The sequence below is a fragment of the Carassius gibelio genome, chromosome B9, assembly GCF_023724105.1.
Source record: "Carassius gibelio isolate Cgi1373 ecotype wild population from Czech Republic chromosome B9, carGib1.2-hapl.c, whole genome shotgun sequence".
Classification (NCBI taxonomy): domain Eukaryota; kingdom Metazoa; phylum Chordata; class Actinopteri; order Cypriniformes; family Cyprinidae; genus Carassius; species Carassius gibelio.
In genome coordinates, this window is record NC_068404.1 from 14,645,578 (window position 1) to 14,667,438 (window position 21,861).

Consider the following 21,861-nt stretch of genomic DNA (forward strand, 5'->3'; position numbering starts at 1 on the left):
AAATGACCCTTTGGGGATTCTAGTGACACACACACACTCCGATTAAATGACCCTTTGGGGACTCGAGTGACACACACACTCCGATTAAATGACCCTTTGGGGACTCTAGTGACACACACACACTCCGATTAAATGACCCTTTGGGGACTCGAGTGACACACACACTCCGATTAAATGACTCTTTGGGGACTCTAGCGACACACACACACTCCGATTAAATGACTCTTTGGGGACTCTAGTGACACACACACACACTCCGATTAAATGACCCTTTGGGGACTCGAGTGACACACACACACTCCGATTAAATGACCCTTTGGGGACTCTAGTGACACACACACTCCAATTAAATGACCCTTTGGGGACTCTAGTGACACACACACTCCAATTGAACGACTCATTGGGGACTCAGGTGACACACACTCCGATTAAATGACCCTTTGGGGACTCTAGTGACACACACACTCCAATTAAATGACTCTTTGGGGACTCGAGTGACACACACACTCCGATTAAATGACTCTTTGGGGACTCGAGTGACACACACACTCCGATTAAATGACTCTTTGGGGACTCGAGTGACACACACACTCCGATTAAATGACTCTTTAATATTAACAGTCTTGGACACATTGTGTTGAAAGTGCACATTGCAGTTAATGACAGAACTTCAAAAAAAATTTTTTTTTTAAAGAACAACAATGAAAAATCAATTAACTTGGAGGTGGGAATGATTCTCAGTGCCCAACTATCCTCTGTACTTCCTCCATCCACCCTTCTTCAAAATCTCTCTACTTCCTCCTTTACTTCCTCCCTCTTTAACTCTACTCCTCCCTCTTTTTACCCTCTTTACTCCTCCCTCTCTATCCTCTTTAACTCTACTCCTCCCTCTTCACTCCTCCCTCTCTCTATCCTATTTAACTCTACTCCTCACTCTTTTTACACGCTTTACTCCTCCCTCTCTTTATCCTCTTTACATTTACTCCCTCTATTCCTTCCTTATATTAGCTGTGCTGGACATGGGCTGTGGCTGGATGTAACCGATTGGTGAGAGTTGCCGTGTGCAGACGAGAGAAGCTGAAAACTGAGATGTGATGTCAGACACTTTCTGCTTCCTGTAGTGATGCTCAGGCTAAGTTTGCATACTTTACCACAGCTGAAGTGGAATAAACGCATTATTTTCCAAATACAGATATTTCAGAGACATTTTCATTCAATACATGCACTACTGTTTGTACAAGAATAAAGTTCAAAATAAGCCTAAATACCAGTGAAGTGGGGTCTACATTGTTTTATTTGTTTTATTTTGATAAACATTTATCGCAACTATGTGAAAAGAGCTTTTACTGTTATAAAGAACAGATGTGATCCTTAGTGGAACTGAAGGTGTGAGAAGAGACATGAAACACACGTGATCGTTGTCAAGCGGTGTACTCTGCCAATCGTGGATTAGCTGTGTCATCATCAGAGCTCGTGAGTCGCTCTAGAGAATCTGCTCTATCTGAGTCCTCCTGCTCTCCAATCACTCTAGTTGTACTCTGTTGCCTTATGGCACAGCAAGGGCGTCGCTGTCTCTCCTCCCTCTTTACGTACCCTTTACATGCTCTCCTCCCTCTTTACATGCTCTCCTCCCTCTTTACATGCTCTCCTCCCTCTTTACGTCCCCTTTACATTCTCTCCTCCCTCTTTACATGCTCTCCTCCCTCTTTACGTCCCCTTAACATTCTCTCCTCCCTCTTTACGTCCCCTTTACATGCTCTCCTCCCTCTTTACGTCCCCTTTACATGCTCTCCTCCCTCTTTACGTTCCCTTTACATGCTCTCCTCCCTCTTTACGTTCCCTTTGCATTCTCCCCTCCCTCTTTCGTCTCCTTTAAATTCTCCCCTCCCTCTTTACGTCCCCTTTACATTCTCCCCTCCCTCTTTACGTCCCCTTTACATTCTCCCCTCCCTCTTTACGTCCCCTTTACATGCTCTCCTACTTTACGTCCTTTACGTTCCCTTTACATTCTCTCCTCCCTCATTACGTCCCCTTTACATTCTCCCCTCCCTCTTTACGTCACCTTTACATGCTCTCCTACTTTACGTCCTTTACGTTCCCTTTACATTCTCTCCTCCCTCATTACGTCCCTGTTACATTCTCTCCTCCCACTTTACGTCCCCTTTACATTCTCTCCTCCCTCTTTACGTCCCCGTTACATTCTCTCCTCCCACTTTACGTCCCCTTTACATTCTCTCCTCCCTCTTTACGTCCCCTTTACATTCTCTCCTCCCACTTTACGTCCCCTTTACATTCTCTCCTACCTCTTTACGTCCCCTTTACATTCTCTCCTCCCACTTTACGTCCCCTTTACATTCTCTCCTACCTCTTTACGTCCCCTTTACATTCTCTCCTACTTCTTTACGTCCCCTTTACATTCTCTCCTCCCACTTTACGTCCCCTTTACATTCTCTCCTCCGTCTTTACGTCCCCTTTACATTCTCTCCTCCCTCTTTACGTCCCCTTTACATTTTCTCCTCCCACTTTACGTCCCCTTTACATTCTCTCCTACCTCTTTACGTCCCCTTTACATTCTCTCCTCCCACTTTACGTCCCCTTTACATTCTCTCCTACCTCTTTACGTCCCCTTTACATTCTCTCCTACCTCTTTACGTCCCCTTTACATTCTCTCCTCCCACTTTACGTCCCCTTTACATTCTCTCCTCCCTCTTTACGTCCCCTTTACATTCTCTCCTACCTCTTTACGTCCCCTTTACATTCTCTCCTCCCACTTTACGTCCCCTTTACATTCTCTCCTCCCTCTTTACGTCCCCTTTACATTCTCTCCTCCCACTTTACGTCCCCTTTACATGCTCTTCTACCTCTTTACGTCCCCTTTACATTCTCTCCTACCTCTTTACGTCCCCTTTACATTCTCTCCTCCCACTTTACGTCCCCTTTACATTCTCTCCTCCCTCTTTACGTTGGTATTTAGGCTTATGTTGAACTTTATTCTTGTACAAACAGACACTGTATCAAGCAGTGCATGTATTGAATGAAAATGTCTCCGAAATATCTGTGTATTTGGAAAATAATGCATTTTTTCTACTTCAGCTGTGGTAAAGTATGCAAACTTAGCCTGAGCATCACTACAGGAAGCAGAAAGTGTCTGACATCACATCTCAGTTTTCAGCTTCTCTCGTCTGCACACAGCAACTCTCACCAATCGGTTACATCCAGCCACAGCCCATGTCCAGCACAGCTATTCACTCTTCCCTTTTTTATCATCTTTACATTCTCCCCTCCCTCTATGACAGAAATATCAAAAAGTTTAACATGACATTTCATCCAACTATATTGTAACTGAACAAAGAAAATTGACTCTTACTATCCTCTACTTCTTCATTAACCTTCTTATACTCTAACTTTTCACTTTATATTCTGTTTCATTCCATCCACAAAATATTTCTACACCTTTATCCTCATTTCTTTTAATTTAGCTCCATTTCCTACAAAAAGAGCATAATGTGCAAAGTGCTGAAGTGTTTGTGCCTTCCTACAAACCACCCTTTCTTTTAAGAGTCGTGATCCTGTTCCGCACATAATTTTTCACACCAGTCCATGTTCGCTGCTTCAAAGCTTCTGGCTCTGCGTGAATGCATCTTTCACAGTCTTGCTTACCAGGAACTTTGCATGTCTTGATGAAACTCATCATGTGTCTCTCTACTGCTTTTACCTCACTGTCCTCCCATTTCTTTTTTGGAGCATTTGAAGAACCTATGAAATAATTAAAAAGTAAATTCTCATTACACATTCTCATTACAACTAAATCGGTGAGTAAAGAGCAAATCAAGACTGTGTCCTAATGCATAATTTTTTTTTAATTTGTCTGGATATTGCTGCATGGAGCTAATTCATGTTTATTTGATTACTGTTTTATTTGATTACTGATTGTTTGTGCAATGTAGAGATTTTTCTTACCTTGATCCTCCTGTGAAACAGCTTGATCAGATTTAACAGGTTGTTCAGTCTGTACTGGTGCTGGTGCTGTCGTCTGAGATAGGTCACTGGAATCCTCCTCATCACTTGACATGGAATCACCTTGGGCCTCAAGTTGCTCTTAATAATTAATTAACGAAAAATGAACACTTTATTGCTTATACCTAGTATCTGTGACATGAATATATACATTGTTTTGTAAATATGTACAGCACAGATACACACAGAGCATGTATACTCATACCATTTGGGTCGATTTCAATGTCATCAAGTTTCTTTCCTTTGTAGTCAGACAGTGTTCCTTTCTCCATGGCCATTAGGACTTTACTCATTTTTGCCAGCTGCAGTGTTCCCTCTGGTAACCGATAATACTGTCTGTGGATTCGGATATCGTGACCAAGGAAATCAGCCAGTTGGTCTGCTTCATTCTCATTAAGGTTAAGAATTTTAGACATGGTTGCTATGTGTTTCCTAAGCCTAGTTGATGACAGTGCATCAGGGTTCTTTATGCCACATTCGCAAGCAGCTTTGTTGATGCACTCTCCTCCTCTGTAGGCAGACATTGCTCCACATCTAGCAAACATAAAGGGATTCTCTGCTGGAACACCACAAAGCTCACGCGTTTCAACAAGCAGCTCCATGGCAGAAACCATGGAAGGCTTGAGGAGCACAGGAACCTTTCTCCCTCGTTTACCACGGATCTCAACTCTTGAGAAGTGCAGACACAGCTTCCTCTCAAACTCAGACAGACAGATGGCAATGTCTTCGTGTAGCTCAGAAGAATCCCTGCTTTTAAAAGCTGACAAAAGCATCCGGGATACCTCACCTTCTCTCCTTCGGTTGAACAGGATGACCTGGGACAGCGTGACCTTGGCTAGAGCAGCGTAGCTGTCAGCAGAAGGGCAAGATCTGAGCTTACTTAGGAGCTCATTGTGTTTCTTTTCAAGATGTGTGTGCAGGACTTTGACATCCTGAGTGAAAGGAATGATCTGTGGTGTGTTCCACTTGGCTTCTTTCAATGTAGTTATAGCACCAGCAGAAATGTACTCATTCCACCTTGCCTGGTGTATTTTCCTGAAGTCTCGGGCACACTCAGCACGCTCATGATCTCCATACATCATGGCATTGCTCTCAATAATGCTAGATATCTTGTTTAAAGAATGCCCAAGTTTGAGAGCTAAAGAAGGAATGCGGTAGGAGTTTTTCTCTTCATCATAGCCAGATACAACTTTAACAGCTGCTATGACATGTTTGAAGTTAGTTGGTATGATGAAGTCTACCATTGTTCTCAGTGGGGTAATCTTCCTTGCTTCAAGAAGAAGTCTGCCTACTTCTCTCATCTTCTGTCTGATGTAGTCATGTTTGGTCACATCAGACCCCATCCTGTTGAACATGTGCTCCCCCAGCTGCATGATGCATCTGTCAGTATGAACTACACGCGAAACTTCATCATAGTTCATAAAGGAGAGTACTTTCTTGAATCCTTTGCTCACTTCTAAGCCCACTGGTGTGTTTAGAGCACACAGGGATCGAACTCTTTTCCTGCCCTGGGCATCCTCATTTTTTGGTTTCAGGGGACAGTTTTTGATATGTTTCCAAAGACTACGCTTGTTATAAAGCCCTTGGCAGTAAATGCAGTGAATAAATTCATTGGCTCTTTGACTATTTTGTGGACGGTAGCAGGCAATCATCTCCCCATGTCCTTTTCTCACCACATCGGTGTTGTGGGCAAAGTTGCCCCTTTTTCTAAGGAGGTTTAACTGGACTCGTCTTTCTTTGGAATGTTTTGGAAATGCTACTGCCTTTACAACCCCCACTTCGTTGCGATGGACAAATTCAAGGTGTCTGGCCATTTTTGAATATGGCTTAGAGCAATAAAGGCAATACTGCTTTTTGTTGTACGTCTTGCGTTCCTGCTTAGGTGATGGCATTGACTGAATAAAAGTCTTATCACCAGACGAGGTGTTTGTCTCTTTAGATTGGCATTTCATCTTTTTAGGTGATGGTGCGGTCATACATTGATCAGATAAACTACCTGCCTCTTTGGGAGATGTTGGATGTATCAAAGCACTTTTGACCATGTCATGTCCAGAAGAACTACCATCCGAATCATCTGAGCTGATTTTTGGTATATAGTCAATATCGCTGTAGTCTGTGACATCGCTGTAGTCTGTATCACAGACGGCACTTCCTGAATACTGAATGAGAGAATTTAACACTTACTCAAATAGTACAAAATGTTTTTGTTTTTTTTCAATTATATATTTTAGTGATCACACGAGTACACCACTGGCAGAATCTAATAGAACAGGTAGTATTTGGGCATAGTGGGTATGGCAGTGGATCATGTAACATTACGTTTCATCATTTGCCGATACTGGCAAGCAAAGCCATAATTATGCAAAAAATATTGAGCGTATAAATGATCACATGGCAAGTGACATACCTGTCTTTTTCTTGATGGCCTTAAAGAGGATATCTGGAAGAGGGGAAATACAAACAAATATAAATAATATTTTATTTCATATAATTTATTGTAAGATTTACCAGTCCAAAAATGAATCTACCCACCTTCCTTAATGAGAGGGTCTCAGACGCCTGTGATGAGTGAACCACAGGTGTTGATGCAGCACAAGGTGAAGATAAGGGTGGAGCAGGAGAAGATGAGGATGATGAGGGCTGCACATGAGAAGGTGATGAGGGCTGCGCAGGCGAGGATGAGGATGATGAGGGCTGCACATGAGAAGGCGATGAGGGCTGCACATGAGAAGGTGATGAAGGCTGCGCAGGCGAGGATGAGGATGATGAGGGCTGCACATGAGAAGGCGATGAGGGCTGCACATGAGAAGGTGATGAAGGCTGCGCAGGCGAGGATGAGGATGATGAGGGCTGCACATGAGAAGGCGATGAGGGCTGCACATGAGAAGGTGATGAAGGCTGCGCAGGCGAGGATGAGGATGATGAGGGCTGCACATGAGAAGGTGATGAGGGCTGCGCAGGCGAGGATGAGGATGATGAGGGCTGCACATGAGAAGGTGATGAGGGCTGCGCAGGCGAGGATGAGGATGATGAGGGCTGCACATGAGAAGGCGATGAGGGCTGCACATGAGAAGGTGATGAAGGCTGCGCAGGCGAGGATGATGAGGGCTGCGCATGAGAAGGTGATGAGGGCTGCACAGGCGAGGTTGAAGGTGACGTGGGTGGCGCAGGTGGTGTTGACGGTGATGAGGACAGGGCAGGAGGGCATGAGGTTGATAAGGCCATTATAGAGGTGAACAAAGCACAGGGTGCCGATGAAGAGGGTGCATCAGATGTGGATGCGACTGAGGATGACTGTAACAGTCTTGATCGGAACTGCTTCTGCAGATGTAATAAGAGGAATTTAGCTTAAACAAGAATAAAATGTACTTTAACAATATTGAAAACTGTGGCATCCATATAAGACAAGAACAAACACACTGTAAGGGTGATCAAAAAATAAACAAACATGTTTTGCACATTTCAAAGCAAAGATCATTAATAAAATAAAAAACTCTAACCAAACATTTATACAAACTTTACATACAAATTGTGACAAAAGTCACATTAATAGTTACATTGGTTCAGACATTAAAACACTGAACCAATAACTAGTTAAAGGATTAGTTCACTACATAATTAATTTCCTGATTTCCTATCTGCTTGCCTTAGCTTGATTCAAAACAGTAAGCTTTTAATAATATTTTTAATTCCAGTGGTACTGGTGTATTTCCGCGTGAATTTCAAGCATTTTTTGCGTCATTACGTCACTTCTGTACACATAGAGAAGGATTTTCGGCTTATTGGATATATTGCGTGTGAGGATGTTGGAGGTGGAGATTTATATCCATTTCTCACAGCAATTGATATAATTAAACGTATTAATTTGATGGCAGATCCAGAAAGGTTCAAACGACAATCACCAGTGACAACTGAGATTCACCCGTTGTAAAATGCAAAAGACTTGGACTTTGGAGTGGCTACAGAAAAAAAGAGACTGGCCACCTGGCCCACACGAAAACAAGGATAAATATCTGAAGGGCCTTAAATGTAGTCACACAATGCTGATGTTGTTAACATTAACAATTTGAGAACAAAGTATAGTTTGCACGGTTTGATGTGATATGATAATTGATAAGCGATTGTTAGATTTAAAGGTGGGGTATGTAATTGTCTTTTTTGTCCATTTTTTCAAAATCACTTGAAATCCTATTCCTAACCCACTTACAGCCACTGAGTTAGAAGCACTGAAATGAGAATTAGGCAATTTAATCATCTGTGGAACGGGCAGGACTCGGAAAAACTCCAGCCAATCATTTCCAAAACTACCTAGAATCATTAGACAGTAACTGCATCAATCAAACGGTCGTACCATACCCCCTCCCCCATCGTGTCCATGTACTTCGAATGGGTGGAGTCAAAGGAAAGAAGGTAAGGCCATTTGAGTTGTGTAATTTTAAAATCTCCCGGCCGTTTTGCAAATCACATACCCCACCTTTCATCAGCGCGATTCACTGCAAAGCTTTTTTTACCCTTAGTTGGTCAGAACAAAAGTGGATGTTACTTGTTCCAGTGTCATTTTCCGGTGAACATTCTTCTGTTGGTCATGACTCATACTTCCAAAAAGTATAATCTGTCATTGCAAATGACAGTATCCACACCGACGCGATGTGACTGACAGCAGCACGTTCTCCTCAAAACATAGGATTCATTCGCGCTGTGCCGTGTTAAAGCACAACCCATGTAAAGTTGATAGTTCCACGAATGACTGCAATTGCAGATTTCGAACAGAAATGGCGACAAAGACGAAAAACTAGGACTGCAGCGTTAAATAATTTCTTGTTTGTTTTTTTTAATTGTGAGTAGATAAATACATTTCAAATGACACGGGTGCTGGATGAAGTGTATATATGCACCTACAAATCAACTAAAACCAAACCATTCTATGGTTTGCCAGCAATAAAGATATTTTCTATTTGAACACCTGAGCACCAGCTAATAGTGGTTGACTGTGTTGCGTGTTCATTATTTTGGGGGCGGAGCAATGAAGGGAGGGGTCTGTTTGTTTGGGTGTCGATTTCAAATATTAAGTGTTTCTCAGAAATCACTTATTGCATTTTTAACTAGCTGGCAGTAAACATCAGTAGATAGTTGCTGCATGTTTAAGATGGTTACCGTTTTATTCCTTGATGTTCTTGCTTTGCCTGACTGCTTATGAGGACCATTGCTGTTTACCTTGTCCAGTTCAGGAGAGGAAACAGAAGCTACACAATGGGGCTAGATGTCAGAAAAGAAACCAATGAATATCAAAATATCAGAATATTTGTAAAGGACAAAAAAACTTGTTAATGTTCATTCCTCTAGCTGTCCTATACTTTATATATCATTCCACACACAACTCTATGCTGAGAGAGTCAATAATATAGAATAATGATACAGATGTTTTAAAGTGGACTTACGGATTTATGCAGGCGCAAACTGCTGGCTGGCTTTTTATCAGTGGATTCTGCTGATGCTTTATTCAAAGGCTTGAGAAATATGAGACCACAATCACATGGTAACTAATCAGAATTAGAGTAAAAAATTATAATGAATTACTGATCAATCTCTTTAGCATTTTATTGATAATACCTTGACTCGCCATGGCCAATCTGAGTCTCCATAATTGTAAGTGATTTCCTCTCCTGGTAGAATGTCTCGTACAGCAAACAGACACAGGTGAGGTTTTCTGCTCACTTCAACGGTTCTCATTTTGCAAGTAGGATTTCTGGTCTCATCGTTTGCAAGTCTTCCCAAAGACGAGTCTTCTTTAGATGCATCCATGCTATAAAAACATAAAATGAACACTCAATACTTCTAATCTTAGTATATATGCTAGACATGTACAGTTATTTTTACAAGTGGTTCTGAACCCCAGTCCTGGGAACCCACCACTCTGCATATGCTGTATGTCTGGTGTTTTAATCCACCTGATTGAGATGAGGAGTTCATCATCAGAACATGGCTCTATGAACTCATCTGAGTGCATCAGGTGAAGGAGTCATACAGAATCTGCAGAGGAGGGTCTCAGAACCACTGATCTATATGATAGTGTACTGCAATGTATGGTAATGTACAGCTCTCAGATAAAAGCATCTAAAAGTTACCATGTTGTTCTCTTTAGGGAATACAGGGGGAATTTTTTTTGATGACTCAAAGAAACTACACTCCGTACTCTATGTCAGTTCATGGTGAATTTGAAGTATTAGGGTGTGTTCACATCTGGCATGTTTTTTTAGGCTGTTAATGTGGTTCATCTGAATAAATGTGAAAGCTGCTTATTTGAAACCTGGTGCGACCAAACAAGCGGACCGAGACGCTGAAAGGAAGGGTTTCAGTTGGCTTCCAAATGAACTCTGGTGCAGTTCAAATGAAATATGAACATAACATGGACCAGAGACATGTAAATAAACCAAAAACAGGAATATGTGACCCTAAAAAGGACAGACTGGTCAATCATAACTTAGGTTCAACGATAGAAATGCCAATCTGAACACTAAGCGTATCCGGACCAAAAGAAACGAGCGAACAGAACTACAGGCATGAACTAAGTATCTTACAGTTCCAGATATTTTAGCATACCTACTACATCAATCCAACAGTTCTGTACTCACCACCAATTTTTGCCATGCCACTGAAAATCAAACAGGAACGTGTTCTCAGCTTCAGTGTAGTGTTCAGTTCGGTCCAGACTCTCCTGTGAACTCAGAAGTTCACCTCTGTATTCAAGAACAAAATCACCTCTGAAAAAAGCTCCAGTGGTGAAAACTCCACGCCCTGAAGAGGAGAAATACATTAGCTTCAGTTTCTTTAATGTCAAATATTATTTTGATTCTTACTAAAAGTTCTCTACCATATGATGTACATTATATGATGTAGAAGGGAAATTACTGAAGGAAAATAGTCAGCCAGGCTAATCTCAAAGCATGCTTTGCTTTTCATACTTTTAAGTCTTAAAATTATACAGTTAAAATTACATACATTTTCTTACACAAACAATATGATCATGGCTATATATTGTTTAGAACAGAGTGCCGCAGTGATGATGTATTTTTGAAGGCCAACCCGGTAGTTCACCTCACCTAGTTCCCTCCACAAAAACCTTATAGGATTTTAGAACCCTATAGAAAATCCATATCCTTGTGTAATATATATAATGTTTCTACATTCTTGTAATGTATGTTTGACTGATTGTGTGCCTTTATAAGTAAATCAGGTTAATGACGTCAAAAGCAAACCATATGTGTATCTGACTTTGTGTATTTCATATGTCATGTCACTTGTGATGTTAAATAAAGCCCAAGAGTATTCCAGAATACCAGTGGGAATCTTACAGACTCATATTCTCCTCTCATCCAGTATCGGATGCAGGATTTTGACTGTACCACCTCTGCATGAGATGAGAACACATTTTAAGAGTTTCTTGGGTAGAGAAAACGCTTGCTCTCTCTGGATGTGCTTAAATCCACAATAAGGACACTTTCCTGTCACACATCACACATGCTCACTTCAATAAGCCACAGAACACAGGTTAAAGGGAGAGTTTACCCAAAAATGAAATTTCTTTCAGTAATTACTCACCCTCATGTTGTTCCAAACCCGTAAAACCTTCGTTCATCTTCAGAACACAAATTAAGATATTTTTGATGAAATCTGAGAGCTGGATCACTCCTCCATAGGCTTCCAAGGGACTGAAACTTGTTGGCCCAGAAAAGTTATTAAAGAGATCATTAATATAGTCCAAGTGACTACAGTGGCTCAGTCTTAAGTTTATCAAGCGACGAGAATACTTTTTGTGCGCAAAAAATAAATAAAAATAACGACTTTATTCCACTATTCATTTCCTTCTCTCTGGGCCTCGAGTGAATTCACATAGTAAAACTGTGCAGTGCGTCTGTGTTGCACGTCACACGCATCACACACATGACCAGCGTCGGCCAATAGTGAGCCTACGTGGTGACGTGTAACACAGACCCACTGCGCAGTTTTACTACGTGAAAACACTCGTGGCCCAAAGAGAAGGAAATGAATAGTGGAATAAAGTCATTATTTTTGTTGTTTTTTGCACACAAAAAGTATTCTCGTCGCTTGATATACTTAAGACTGAGCCACTGTAGTCACTTGGACTATATTAACGATCTCTTTTATAACTTTTCTGGGCCAACAAGTTTCAGTCCCTTGGAAGCCTATGGAGGAGTGATCCAGCTCTCAGATTTCATCAAAAATATCTTAATTTGTGTTCCGAAGATGAACGAAGGTTTTACGGGTTTGGAACAACATAGACAAAATCTAGCTGTGTCGATTGGTTTATGCTTATGCCGTTTATGATTACCTTAGTCTGCGTTTACATGACCACCAGAACTGTTGGCTTATTATGCATAATTGGGTTATGTATGTGCAAATAAACATTGACTTTGGGTTGATGGAACCAGAAGTGCAAAAATGCAACTGCTTTGTTTTACTGTACGACGTACACACCTCCGCCGACTTGAGCTTCCAAAGTTACCGGAAGTCATTCATTTTCAATGGAAGCTGGCTTCTCTCAGCTGCAAGGAGCATCAAATTCCTTGGCATGGCGTTTTGAGCGACTAGAGCGTCAATCTGAAAGTTGAAGTAGCTCAACTTTATGGTAATGAGCTATGTTCAGCGGCAAGCAGCAGCAAAACGCCAGCAACCAATCGGAATATAGACGTCCTTCGCGCTGGCTGATTCCGGAGAAACATACGATGTAAACTTTCGTTCCTACCAAAACATTAGTTCTATCAACACGCTATCAAACTGTGTCCAGCCTGAAGTTCCGCTGGACGTACCTCTCGTCATCGAGCCGCAGCTGCTGCACCAGCCGGTGATACTCTCTGAATTGATAACGGCCCTGGAGGGTGTCATGAACCCAAAATCTCCGAGTCCGATGTCTTCTCAAGCAGCACCAAACACAACAACTTCACGATTATCCGACAGTGATACACATTTGAGAATGAGCTCAACTTATTTGAAATATTTACGAGCGCTCGTTTTAAGCGGGAATGCAATTAATTTGCTCACGGTAACACCAATTTGACCAATTACATTAAAGTAAATATAATATTAATATAACAATAATAGCTAATTATTCTTTTCTTCCCAAACAAATGTGACCAAAACGGTTATAATAATTCTGTCATTATAATAGGTTTCTTCAGTGTATTGCTTGTTTTTTCTGTTTATTACATTTTATGTTGTGACACTTCTCTTCTCCATGCTATGTCAGAGCGGCCAAAGCGTCAACAAGCTTCCCCGTAGTTTTTGACAAGCGTCCTTGACAGGGCGGCCAGAGCTTCTTTGCAGCTCAAGTCGGCGGCTGTGTGTACGTACAGTTAGGGCTCATGCCAGCAGAACTCTATTCAGGAATCTGGACTGCACAATAAAAAATATATATATTTATAAAGTACTGTTTAACTTGTGGCCTAACAACCATATGACTTGCCTTACATTAAATTCTCAGTTTTGTAGATTAACATTATTACTAGGGCTGGGCGATAAAATGATAATGATAATTATCATGATATAATTTCTCGATAAAACGATATCCAGAGTTCGATAAATGTTCGATAATGTTTATGCACCAAAAGCGGAACCGAACTCATTTGACCCGCGCGCCACACGGACCGTTTATCCGCTCGGCTCAAAGTCCAAACGGCAGCGCAGCATGACTCGCGAGCTCACTAGAGCAGATGAGTTTACTCTGATCGGTCTCTGTCATCAGATCCAGTGAGAAGCGCTTGACTTCAGCCAAGAACACACGTTTCAGTGATTTAAACCAGTTTAAAGGCCGCGCTGACAAACAGGAGAAACACTGTGGTCAGTCAGAAGGCTTCTTTGTCTACAAATTCCCACCATTTACTACGGATTTACTGTAACGTTAGCCTAATAATATTAACTGCACCATGAAATGTGGGATATACATATTGGATTGTTTTATATTATTACAGTTGTTTTCAGTCGTAAACAAGTATTTGTCCAAGCAGTTGTCATATTTTCAAAACTCTAAACACAATTAGCAAAGCATCTGTCTATTGTGGCCATACCATTCACACATTTCATGTCGTTTTTACACAATATGGAGTCATTGAACACATTTCCACAATGCTTACATTTTCTGAACAGACAAGCTATACCTCCCAACAAAATTATGGATCGTTTTTGTAGCATTTACAAATGTTAACACACAACATCCCACAATAGCAAAAACAATGTTCCAAACCTTAGATACAGTATAAAAAAATCTGCTTCTGCAATGATATCAGTTCAAAAACTATTTATCTTAGCTGATTTATGTTGTGTAAATTGGGCCAACCACAGCTGATTCCAATCTGGCTTAGACTCAATTGCAGGGGTTATTTTTTTCTATTACACTGACACTTATACAATACAGTAAGGCCTGGTTCACACGGGACGATTTTAAAATTGTCGGCAGATTTTCCAAACCTGAGACACACTCCAAACACACGGCGATAAAAAATCACGGGTCTAACAGTTTTGGTCGCTCCGTGTGTGGTGTGCAGCCACACGGCAATATCAACACATCACACACGAACCGATTTGACTCCCGAGCATTCCCAGGTCAGACGGGAAATCTCGCAAAATCCCTCGAGATCAAACGTGACTTTAGAGTAAACAATCATGGCGGACGAAGAGGATGCAGTGGCCATAGTTTGTGCTTTGTTTTTAACGGGGAAAAAAACATAAGAAAAATAAGAAAAGGCGATGGTCAAAGAGGTGGAGACGACGCGAGCATGGACTATACTTGCTATATCATGATATGGGGATAAGTTGTTGTTTTATCTCATAGAAATGTTGTTACGTACTACACAGATTAATAACCGTTGAAATAAACGTTCATATATTAGTTTCCATGTACTCTGGTGGACTGCAGTTGTGGATGTAGTTATGCCCATCGACTTTATTTGTATTTGTTATATTATATACGCCGGCTGTTTTGATTTTGTTTCCCGGTACTATCACTGCCTCGTCACCTCGCGTTCTGATTGGCTACACGCCACAGTCCACAGGCTGCGTGATTGTTTGTCCTCGGGGGACACCACACACGAGAAGAAATCGGGCAAAATAAATCCAACATGTTGGATATCCCCGATTTGAGATCGGAGCGGTCCCGACATTCTTCCGAGCAGAGGAGATTAGTCTTAACACACCACACACGGCAGGAATATTTGATCAGATTATTTTACGATAATCGGAGCATCCTAAGATTGTCGGAAGGGCTGAATCGGGGCTAAAATCGGCCCAATTATCCTGCCGTGTGAACCAGCCTTAAAAGGAGGACTTTGAAGAGTGATATTTTTGGAAACAGAAACAGAAAAAGACAAACACTAATGTATGGACGAGAAAGAGTAAGAGCAAGGGCCCAGTGAGAGGAGCAGGAGCAGTGAACAGTGAGAGGAGCAGGAGCAGTGAGAGATGCAGTGAGAGATGCAGTGAGAGGAGCAGGAGCAGTGAGAGATGCAGTGAGAGGAGCAGGAGCAGTGAGAGGAGCGGGAGCATTGAACAGTGAGAGGAGCAGTGAGAGAAGCAGGAGCAGTGAGAGGAGCAGGAGCAGTGAGAGATGCAGTGAGAGATGCAGTGAGAGGAGCAGGAGCAGTGAGAGATGCAGTGAGAGGAGCAGTGAGAGATGCAGTGAGAGGAGCAGGAGCAGTGAACAGTGAGAGGAGCAAGAGCAGTGAGAGATGCAGTGAGAGGAGCCGGAGCAGTGAGAGGAGCCGGAGCAGTGAGAGATGCAGTGAGAGGAGCAGGAGCAGGAGCAGTGAGAGGAGCATGAGCTGTGAGAGGAGCAGTGAGGGGAGCGGGAGCAGTGAGAGGAGCAGTGAGGGGAGCAGGAGCAGGAGCAGTGAGAGGAGCATGAGCTGTGAGAGGAGCAGTGAGGGGAGCAGGAGCAGTGAGAGGAGCGGGAGCAGGAGCAGTGAGAGGAGCAGTGAGAGGAGCGGGAGCAGGAGCAGTGAGAGGAGCATGAGCTGTGAGAGGAGCAGTGAGGGGAGCAGGAGCAGTGAGAGGAGCAGTGAGGGGAGCAGGAGCAGTGAGAGGAGCAGTGAGGGGAGCAGGAGCAGGAGCAGTGAGAGAAGCAGTGAGGGGAGCGGGAGCAGGAGCAGTGAGAGGAGCAGTGAGAGGAGCAGGAGCAGGAGCAGTGAGAGGAGCATGAGCTGTGAGAGGAGCAGTGAGGGGAGCAGGAGCAGTGAGAGGAGCGGGAGCAGGAGCAGTGAGAGATGCAGTGAGAGGAGCAGGAGCAGGAGCAGTGAGAGGAGCATGAGCTGTGAGAGGAGCAGTGAGGGGAGCAGGAGCAGTGAGAGGAGCAGGAGCAGGAGCAGTGAGAGGAGCATGAGCTGTGAGAGGAGCAGTGAGGGGAGCAGGAGCAGTGAGAGGAGCGGGAGCAGGAGCAGTGAGAGGAGCAGTGAGGGGAGCGGGAGCAGGAGCAGTGAGAGGAGCAGTGAGAGGAGCAGGAGCAGTGAGAGGAGCAGTGAGGGGAGCAGGAGCAGTGAGAGGAGCAGTGAGGGGAGCGGGAGCAGGAGCAGTGAGAGGAGCAGTGAGGGGAGCAGGAGCAGTGAGAGGAGCAGTGAGAGGAGCGGGAGCAGGAGCAGTGAGAGGAGCAGGAGCAGTGAGAGGAGCAGTGAGGAGAGCAGGAGCAGTGAGAGGAGCAGTGAGGGGAGCGGGAGCAGGAGCAGTGAGAGGAGCAGTGAGAGGAGCGGGAGCAGGAGCAGTGAGAGGAGCAGTGAGGGGAGCGGGAGCAGGAGCAGTGAGAGGAGCAGTGAGGGGAGCGGGAGCAGGAGCAGTGAGAGGAGCAGTGAGGGGAGCAGGAGCAGTGAGAGGAGCAGTGAGAGGAGCAGTGAGGGGAGCAGGAGCAGTGAGAGGAGCAGTGAGAGGAGCAGGAGCAGTGAGAGGAGCAGTGAGAGATTGTTTTTATTTTACCCCCCCCCCCTCCTTTTTTTATCTGGGCTTTTTGCTGTTGTTGTTTTTTTGTTCAGAATGCTCTTATGTGGTTCATGGATATTTTGTTCACTGTAAGCAATACTGTCAAACCTTTTCTGTTCTATCATACCGTGTTTCTACTGTACCTCCTGCAGTAAACAGTAAAGGAAAAATAGTTTTTTACTGGAATGCTTTTGAATGTGAACATTACTGTACATTTGGACATACAGTTCCTAACCAAGAAATTTAGTGTAAAACAGTGAATTGCATGTTTTGCATGCAAATACCTGTAAAACTGAGACTGAAAAGTCCAGTTTTTGTAATATCAACAATATCCAGTATTTTGAAACCTGGTGTACTTTGATTGACTGCATGTACCTTTTGAGGTGAAAACAAGTGTTATTCTTTGACAGAATAATTTAATTTTGAGTCAGATTTCCAGTGTTTTGGTAAAGTTGGTGTGTGCAGAGAAAGATGTGTTCTATTTTGAAATGAAGATTTAGTATAAATTTAACAAAATGTGTTTTTGAGAAAAAAATTATCCATTTGGCCAATTGTGTTTTGTAGGTGTTAGTCTGTGTTAAGAGTTTAGAAAAAGTATCTGAAGTATGGTTAAGCGCTTGTTAGCGATTGAAAAAAACTGTAATGTAGACAATGTATTAAAGGATTAATAAAATAGTTACAGTATTTGGTTTTGTGGTTATCATGATCTAAATGCATGATACTGGATGACCAATGGTTAATTTTAATAAAACTCAAACAGTCAGAATATTACATTTTACCAAATAAAATTGAGGTCGTTTTAAAAGATGTTACTGTTTTTGTTAATGACCATAAATTTTACATAGTAAATCTGCTCCTAACTGAATCTAATACTGCTGCAAATCATTGTCAAATATGCATTTTGAGACAAAATATATCTAATATTAATATTGCTGCCTGCACTGTAAACTGTGCTGAAGATCCGTGCCATCAAAGTCAGGCAACACAAACCTGTTTCAAGACTTGAAACAATATCCCCCATTAGCACATCCAGGAACTAAGAAATACATTTTCCAATAAATATATTTATTTTGTTAAGGAAAAATAACAAATGTTTGAATGTTCTACCTCAGATTTGTGAAATGTTCACCTGTTTGGCAAGTGTTTGTCATGATATGTTCTGACAATAAAGAGTAGTTTAAAACCACAATTAATGCTCTGGTTTCTACAACTTTCACTTAGGAGCAAATATCTGCCTTTAAACTTGAAAGAAATAAAGATTTGACATTTATTGTGTCGATATCGACTAATATAAAACAATTATCGTGATAACTTTTTTGCCATATCCCCCAGCCCTAGTTATTAGTTACTAAACTTCTTAGTCATTTATACTTGCCTTTATATTTGCTGATGAACTGCTCTCGAAGCCCAGGCTTGTCAGTTTTACAGGTAATGTGATGCTCAGCATCCTGCAGAGGTTTCCTACGTCTTTTATTTCCCAGCATGGCGACTTTCTTTCTTGAAATGACTGGAAAAAATAAATACAAATAAATATAAGATGAATGAAATAAACAAGCATATTTTAAAAAATCCTGTTGATCTTACTGGAATTGTTCACCAAAAACACACATAATTAACATACTAACCCTCATATCCAAACCGGTGTTGTGTTTTTCTGTGGAACAAATCTTTATATTATATTTTTTTTTTTTTAAATTGAAATGTCATTAATGCCAAAAACCATTGGTTCTTGTGTGTCTTGTAACCACAACTGATGTCAATCTATATTTGATTTAAGAGCTAAAGTATATGGGAGATTTTCAGTCAATAACCAGCTAGATTTATATGGACTATTTTTAATGTGCTTTTTGTCTGCTTTGGAGCTTGAAACAAAATACAAATATTATAAAGTATCAATTCATGGTCATTGTGCAAAAAAATCTCAGTGAAGATAAATTATTAAAATAAAACATTCCACTAAAAAACCAATTCGGGGGCAAATAATGTAATAATGTATTACATAAAATATAATATATAAAATAATGATATTAAAAAATGAGAATGAATTATTTCAAATTACTGTTGATATTTTACAACACTTTTGAGAAAAACAATGATTTAGTAAACTACCACTGACTCGGTTGTCTTGATTACTTTGTAGAACCTAAAGTACTATTATATGAAAAATAACAAAATTATATTTAATAGTCAATTTTATATATACAATTTGTTTTCATTATTGCAACAAATCATCAAATGAGACAGGCTTAGAAGCAAACTCAAATACAATCGAGAAGTAAATAAAACCCTATTACAAAAAATAATTAAACCACTAAAATAAACATACATCGTACTATATTTCATATTACACAATGTATTTAGTTATCATGCATTTTCAGGACGTCTTGATCTCACCTTTCCTCCTGGTGGGTTGTTTGTCGTCTGTTTCGCGCGTTCCATCGTCACGTGTCTGCATTTCCCGGGAAAACACCACCGTCGCTGACTTGCGTAAATGACGTAGTTACGTATTTGGATTTCACGTTGAAATTGTGACTACATTTATTTGGCCTAATAGAAAATTATCTGGTGGCAATGATATTTGTTTTAACCACAGTACTGTTTCTTCAAACTTAAAAAAAAAATGTGATGAAGTTAGTCTTTCTAGTGGACAGAGCACATGATCACTTTTTAACCGAGCACCCACCTCAAACTACGAACCAGTGCGCATGTCCGTACATGCACTGGTTTAAAAGAGCAAAAAGTACCCGATGTGCACTTATTTTTATAAAATAACACCACATCATAAAGTTTTTAAGAGAATTACAAATAAGAATATTCAAAACGTGCAGGTCTGCTGTAAACTAGAGCTCACAAGACTTTTGTTAGTTCATTCATTCATCTCATCTGCAGCGAGTCAGTCAGAGACAGTGCTGTGGGGGAAGGGCGCGCGCGCGATCAGAGAGTGTTGTGGGGGAAGGGCGGCTGATCACAGTATGAGCAGCAGAAGCAGATCTCAGCTAGGGCTAGGGCTATAGTTGAAAATCAAAGTAAGAACTAATAAATCTGTAAACAAACATTTAAACGTGCCAGCTTAATTCATGATTCTTTTAAACACTTTTGTTCTTTTGTATGACTATAACCTTTTCTCTCTCTCTCTATATATATATATATATATATAGAGAGAGAGAGAGAGAGAGATACATAGATATATAATTTCTTGAATCATTCTTAAGATTTTCAAACCAGTAAGTGCACTGGTTTGTAAAAAAAATGTACCCAACGTGTACTTAATTTTCTGAAATAACACCACATCATAAAGCTTTTAAGAGGATTACAAATATGAATATTCAAAACGTGCAGGTCTGCTGTAAACAAGAGCTCACAACTGTCTAAATGAGCAACCTAGATCTCTTGAACAGACATCTTATTTTCTATTATAGTTTTTTTCAGTCGCTAACAAGTATTTGTCCAAGCAGTTGTCATATTTTCAAAACTCTAAACACAATTAGCAAAGCATCTGTCTATTGTGGCCATACCATTCACACATTTCATGTCGTTTTTACACAATATGGAGTCATTGAACACATTTCCACAATGCTTACATTTTCTGAACAGACAAGCTATACCTCCCAACAAAATTATGGATCGTTTTTGTAGCATTTACAAATGTTAACACACAACATCCCACAATAGCAAAAACAATGTTCCAAACCTTAGATACAGTATAAAAACCTCTGCTTCTGCAATGATATCAGTTCAAAAACTATTTATCTTAGCTGATTTATGTTGTGTAAATTGGGCCAACCACAGCTGATTCCAATCTGGCTTAGACTCAATCGCAGGGGTTATTTTTTTTTCTATTACATTGACACTTATACAATACAGTAAAAGGAGGACTTTGAAGAGTGATATTTTTGGAAACAGAAAAAGACAAACACTGTAATGTATGGACGAGGAAGAGTAAGAGCAAGGGGGCCAGGGAGAAGAGCAGGAGCAGTGAGATGGATATTCTGTTCACTGTAAGCAATACTCTCAAAGCTTTTCTGTTCTATCATACCGTGTTTCTACTGTACCTCCTGCAGTAAACAGTAAAGGAAAAAAATAGCTTTTTACTGGAATGCTTTTGAATGTGAACATTACTGTACATTTGGACATACAGTTCCTAACCAAGAAATGTAGTGTAAAACAGTGAATTGCATGTTTTGCATGCAAATACCTGTAAAACTGAAACATAAAAGTCTATGCAGTTTTTGTAATGTCAACAATAGCCAGTTTTTTTAAACCTGGTGTACTTTGATTGACTGCATGTACTATTTGAGGTGAAAACAAGTGTTATTCTTTGACAGAATAATTTAATTTTGAGTCAGATTTCCAGTGTTTTGGTAAAGTTGGTGTGTTGACAGAAAGATGTGTTCTATTTTGAAATGAAGATTTAGTATATATTTAACAAAATGTGTTTTCGAGAAGAAAATTATCCATTTGGCCAATTGTGTTTTGTAGGTGTGAGTCTGTGTTAAGAATTTAGAAAAAGTATCTAAAGTATGGGTAAGCGCTTGTAAGCGATTGAAAAAAAAACTGTAATAGCATTTATTAATCAAAACAGTCAATTGAAGTCTGCAAACCCACAGCAGGGCTGATATGCAAGCATCTCATCTGCAGCGAGTCAGTCAGAGACAGTGCTGTGGGGGAAGGGCGCGCGCGCGATCAGAGAGTGCTGTGGGGGAAGGGCGGCTGATCACAGTATGAGCAGCAGAAGCAGATCTCAGCTAGGGCTAGGGCTAGGGCTATAAAATCAAAGTAAGAACAAATAAATATGTTAACAAACATTTAAACGTGCCAGCTTAATTCATGATTCTTTTAAACACTTTTTGTTCTTTTGTATGACTATAA

The 21,861-nt window shown here is 41.1% G+C and overlaps 1 protein-coding gene and 1 long non-coding RNA gene across 3 annotated transcripts; both read right to left on the reverse strand.

Moving 5' to 3' along the window:
- Positions 1-591: 591 nt before the first annotated feature.
- On the reverse strand, positions 592-3,046 carry LOC127964656 (uncharacterized). Its single transcript, XR_008155106.1, has 2 exons — positions 2,552-3,046; positions 592-2,365 (listed from the first exon to the last, which is right to left on the reverse strand). It is a non-coding gene; the product is annotated as an uncharacterized LOC127964656 (long non-coding RNA).
- A 129-nt stretch (positions 3,047-3,175) lies between these two features.
- Positions 3,176-20,134, reverse strand: LOC127964647 (uncharacterized). 2 transcript variants are annotated; one of them, XM_052564912.1, is made up of 11 exons: positions 19,387-20,134; positions 18,368-18,499; positions 10,650-10,812; positions 9,628-9,820; positions 9,456-9,524; positions 9,172-9,273; positions 6,550-7,338; positions 6,425-6,457; positions 4,223-6,176; positions 3,961-4,098; positions 3,176-3,756 (listed from the first exon to the last, which is right to left on the reverse strand). In XM_052564912.1, exons 1-11 carry the CDS (start codon positions 19,445-19,447, stop codon positions 3,536-3,538), a joined length of 3,855 nt encoding a protein of 1,284 aa, XP_052420872.1. In that variant the 5' UTR covers positions 19,448-20,134; the 3' UTR covers positions 3,176-3,535. The 2 variants fall into 2 exon arrangements, with proteins under 2 accessions (XP_052420872.1, XP_052420873.1); XM_052564913.1 differs by having other exon boundaries at positions 18,618-20,133.
- Between the last annotated feature and the right edge of the window lie 1,727 nt (positions 20,135-21,861).